Source organism: Sardina pilchardus, chromosome 3 (genome assembly GCF_963854185.1).
Source record: "Sardina pilchardus chromosome 3, fSarPil1.1, whole genome shotgun sequence".
Classification (NCBI taxonomy): domain Eukaryota; kingdom Metazoa; phylum Chordata; class Actinopteri; order Clupeiformes; family Clupeidae; genus Sardina; species Sardina pilchardus.
Genome location: NC_084996.1, coordinates 18,165,127 through 18,170,126, shown reverse-complemented (window position 1 = coordinate 18,170,126; position 5,000 = coordinate 18,165,127). Strand labels below are relative to the sequence as shown.

Below are 5,000 nucleotides of genomic sequence, written 5' to 3'. Positions count from 1 at the left end.
AGAGAGAGGGGGGAAGAGAAATGAATGATATCTCTTACCTTAAAGCTCCAGTAGTTTGGTTGTTGCTGAAAAACAAAAGAAGAAGTGAAGTTAGAAGTCCATCTCTCATGTCTCTGGCAGCATAAGAGCCCTATTCCTCCAGGAGATGTTGCTTTAGGAAGCCTCAGAAAAGCTGTTTTTTTTCTGCTCTGTATACAGTATATACGTGTGTGTGTGTGTGTGTGTGTGTGTGTGTGTGTGTGTGTGTGTGTGTGTGTGTGTGTGTGTGTGTGTGTGTGTGTGTGTGTGTGTGTTGTGTGTTTGTGTGAATGTGTGTGTAAGAGAAAAAGAGAGAAAGTTAGCCTCCAAGAGAAGACAAATAACCATACGTTCCCCTGTGTGTACGCACTGGTAATAAAATGCTACGGCCATTTAAGATGTATTTCTCAGAAAAGCACTGTGAAAAGAACAAATATCCATCAGAGCAAACACACACACTATTCCCCCCAGACAGTCACCTAAGCCTTAAACAAGCACAGCTAACCTGGAGGAGATACTGTTACAGGCTAGCGGTGGCATTTCTGATCACCATGACAACAGGGTCTCTCCCGCGGCAGCAGTGTGTGTGGTGTGGGGCTCATTACTGGCTGGTTAAGGTGGCCGCAGATCAGTGCAAATCAAATAAGCAACACCTCATTGACCCACAATCAGCTGACGTCGCCTCAATTAAGAGCAAACAGTCAGAGCAAATGGAACACTTTTACCCTCTCTCTTTTTCTCTCTCTTTTTTCTCTCTCTCTCTCTCTCTCCCGCTCTCTCTTGCTCCCTTTCTCTTCAGTTCACTGGCTGACATCCCAGACGCAGAACAATTCAACAAATTTCTTTCAGTGTATCGACTTTCTTCTCTCTCCTCTTTGCTCTCTCTGTTTGATTCCCTCTCTTTCTCACAATATATAATTCACTCTTGCTCTGACTGTGTGTGTGTGTGTGTGTGTGTGTGTGTGTGTGTGTGTGTGTGTGTGTGCAGGTCGGGATTTTCTATCAATGGGTTTTTGTGGGGCACAGTATGGGCTGCCTGCTGGAGGAGCAGGATTGGGCCAGGAGATAGTAGCACCAGCAGCAGCAGCAGCAGCAGCAGCAGGTCCATGAATTTTAATTCTCATTTAATTCCTCTCTTCTCCCTGCTCATACCCTGGGCAGAGACTGCAGGATGACCACTGTGTGTGTGTGTGTGTGTGTGTGTGTGTGTGTGTGTGTGTGTGTGTGTGTGTGTGTGTGTGTGTGTATGTGTATGCGTGCGTGTGTGTGCGTGCGTGCCTGTGTGTGTGCGTGTGTCTCTCTGTGTGTGTGTGTGTGTGTCTCTGTGTGTCTGTGTGTGTGTCTGTGTGTGTGTGATTTGTGAAAGGACTGAGAGGGAAGAAGAGATGGAATGCATAAGCTAAAAACTCATCATCCCTCCTTACTGCAAAAAATTGGATTCCTCAACTTTGAAGAACAGGACGACTAACAGAAGAGTGTGTGTGCGCTTAAGAAACCATCACACACACAGAAATACACGGGAATACTCGGGGAGGTCTTTTTGGCTCAATTGGCGAATTTGCCAGACCCCCCTCACATGCAAACTGAATAAATAATAAGGCGGTCTAGACGAACTCTGAAGAATTCAAGCGGTTTAAGGAATTGATGAAAACGTAGGCTAACGCCGTGTCCTAACTGCAAGCTACACAAGCTTGCCAACGACAAATGCAAACGACAAACGTAAATTGCTGATGCTTAAATCAAGCAGGCTGTCCTGACTGGCAGCGAGCATTAGAGATCGATGCGTCGCATTGCAACATTTCTTACTTGCCGCTCTGCCATTCTCGTACATCGAATACGACTTCCGAGACTTCCGATTGTATAGCATGACGCAGATGCAATGGTTGCAACGCGGAGACGCTATGCATTGCAGGGCACTGCCATGGTGGTCTCAGGTACAGCTATAGGATGCAGAGCGATGGCACTGCCACGGTGGTCTCATGCACAGCTAGGATGCAGAGCGAGGGATGGCTCAACAGCAAGATGGCGTCCGTGGAGAGCAGGAATTCTAGAACAGCAGTCTGCAGTCAACCCAGCAGCCACGCTGCTCACAGCTCACAACTACTGGGACAAGAGGAGGCCTGGTGTGGGATACCTCACACACACTCACACACACACACACACACACACACACACAGAGAGACTGACAGTGCTCTGCTTCTCTCCTCTCCTCCTCACAAACCACACACACACACACACACACACACACACACACACACACAAACACACACACACACACACACACACACAGAGACTGACAGTGCTCTGCTTCTCTCCTCTCCCTCATACACACACACACACACACACACACACACACACACACACACACTGACAGCGCTCCTCTCCTCTCCTCCTCAGTGTCACGGGGGCTTGGGCTCGTCTGCTGGCTGTCTAATCCACTATAGGGAGGTCAGTGCGGACCTGTCTAATACAGAACACGGTGCGGGCTGTGGAAGTGGGTCAGGCTCCTGCAGAGGGGAGGATCACCATCAGACAAGTGCTACTGGGTCAGAGTGGAGGTGCTGGGGAGACAGTCTCAGGCCAACGACATGCCGTATAGGTGGAGAGAAGTGGAGTTGAAGGAGTAAAGGTGTGTGTGTGTGTGTGTGTGTGTGTGTGTGTGCGTGCGAGAGAGAGAGAGAGAGAGAGAGAAAATACAACGTTTCCTATAATCTTGTACCTATAAACCCCATAATAGAACACTGAAATGCTTAAATCTATTGGATTATTCAGAAAATGTGATTCTTAATCTAATTTAAAATGTAATGAAATAAGTACTTGAAATGTATGTGTGTGTGTGTGTGTGTGTGTGTGTGTGTGTGTGTGTGTGTGTGTGTGTGTGTGTAGGTGTGTGTAGGTGTGTGTAGGTGTGTGTGTGTGTGTGTGTGAGTGCAGGTAGGTGAAGGAGAAGGAAGTAGAGAGCGCTAAACTTCTCTAGAAGACTCTAAGTGGACTAAATAACAGGTACAGTAAGAGCAAAACATTTCTGATTTCACTCAAAGCTGACAGGCTTAGGGTATTTCCATACTGTTGCCATGGCATTTCTGACCCAGAATATATCATTTGTCAGTGTAGAATTAATCCTGACACTCATACGCACACGTGCACGCACACGCACACACACACACACACACACACACACACACACACACACACACAGCCACACTGCGTATTTCATTATCCTGACACCATAACACCCCAGCACACCTTCAGAAAACAGTTCAAAGCTCAAGGTCCGGCCACTCTGTCTGGAGCCTGTCAACAGGGCAATTATTATCACTTTCTGCCATAAAGCTCAGCCCAGAGCGCCATGGGGACAACAGCACACTCCCACATTTCAGCCTCATACTCAGACCTGTCAAGAGCTGACCCACTCTCAGGGCGAGTGAGTGGAAAATACACACACACACACACACACACACACACACACAAACACATTGAAATGTTTATATGTAAACACACGGACGCCTACATTGAGATGCACATATTACCAGCATATAAACACTCTACAGACATGCTGAGGCACGCACCACCACTCCCACATCTATCTCTGATTCACATAAGAGCTAGCTCATAAACACAGATAAATAACACACACACACACACACACACACACACACACACACACACACACACACTTCGCCTCATGCAGCAACCATACACATACATTTTGGTCCCCGCACAACAAAATAAATGCTGTTTTTCAATGAAAAGCCATACAGTTGCAGTACACATCAGTGCGCACACACACACACACACACACACACACACACACACACACACACACTGCTCCCCTGTGGTGCATCTGTGCAGGAGGGAGCTGCAGGGTTGCTGACAGAAGGACAGAAGAGAGCCGACTGGAGCCTCACACCACCTGACCAGCATGCTAAACAGCCACCCCCCCCCCTCTCTCTCTCTCTCTCTCTCTCCCCCTTTCCTCCCTCCTCTTTCTCTCTTTCTCCCTCCTCTTCTCTCGTTCTTCCACACTCTCTCTTTTTCCCTCTCTTCTCCCTCCTCCTGTTTCTCTTTTTCTCCCTCTATCTCACCCTCTCTCCCTCTCTTTTCCCCCCTTCTCTCTTCATCACTTTCTGCCTCTCTCTCTCTCTCTCCTTCTCTCCCTGACTTTTTCTGTCTGTTTCTCACTCGCCGTGATCTCTCATCCCTCACTATACCTCCACCACACTCTGCTTCTGTCTGTCTCTTTTATTCTCCCTCTCTCTGTCTGTCTCTTTCACTCTCTTCCTCTCTCTTTCTCTCTCTGTCTGTCTCTTTTACTCTCCCTCTCTCTCTCTTTCTCTCTCTCTGTCTGTCTCTTTTACTCTCCCTCTCTCTCTCTCTTTCTCTCTGTCTCTCTGTTCTCTCATCATGCCTTCCCTACCAGTTTACCTCCACGTGCACATACACAAACGCACATGCCCAACACAGCTCTGCGCTATCAAAACAATAACTGGCTCAAGGTAAAGATTCTATAGAAGGCACATAGCGTAACTATACATGAACACATGGATACATGCTGACCACACGCGTTCACAACAAAGAGTTAAAGCACAATACTTACAAACACAACCTCTCAGACACGCACAAACACTCCTCAAGCGTAGCCTCACCTGCAGCGCACCTGTTTGCTCGTGGGTGTGTGTGCGCGCAAGCGCGCGCGTGCGTGCGCGTGTGTGTGTGACTCTGCCGTGCGCACACACGTACACACGCACCTGACCCCCAGTCCAAAGCCTTCACCAGTGAGTTTCGCCAGCCGGCTGTCAGGTGCACAGAGTCCTCCCTCCCTCGCTCCCCCCACCCCCTGCCCCCACCTCCAGCGCTGCTTTCTCTCTCTCTTCCTCCCTCCCTCCCTCCCTCTCTCTCTGTCCGTCTTCTTCCCCTCTCTCTCCCTGTCTCCCTCTCTCCCTCCCCTCCCGCGCTCTCGGTGACGGAAGGAAACTCTTTTA

General features: G+C 48.8%; 1 protein-coding gene across 1 annotated transcript in view; it reads right to left on the bottom strand.

Moving 5' to 3' along the window:
* srcin1a (SRC kinase signaling inhibitor 1a) overlaps nucleotides 1-5,000 on the bottom strand; it is a 46,333-nt gene that overhangs the window by 38,025 nt on the left and 3,308 nt on the right. The window contains exons 3-4 of the mRNA XM_062530949.1: nucleotides 4,676-4,811; nucleotides 39-65 (exon numbers count right to left, since the gene is read on the bottom strand). Of these exons, the coding sequence (XP_062386933.1) occupies nucleotides 39-65; nucleotides 4,676-4,811 (163 nt within the window). The remainder of the gene's footprint in view (nucleotides 1-38; nucleotides 66-4,675; nucleotides 4,812-5,000) is intronic.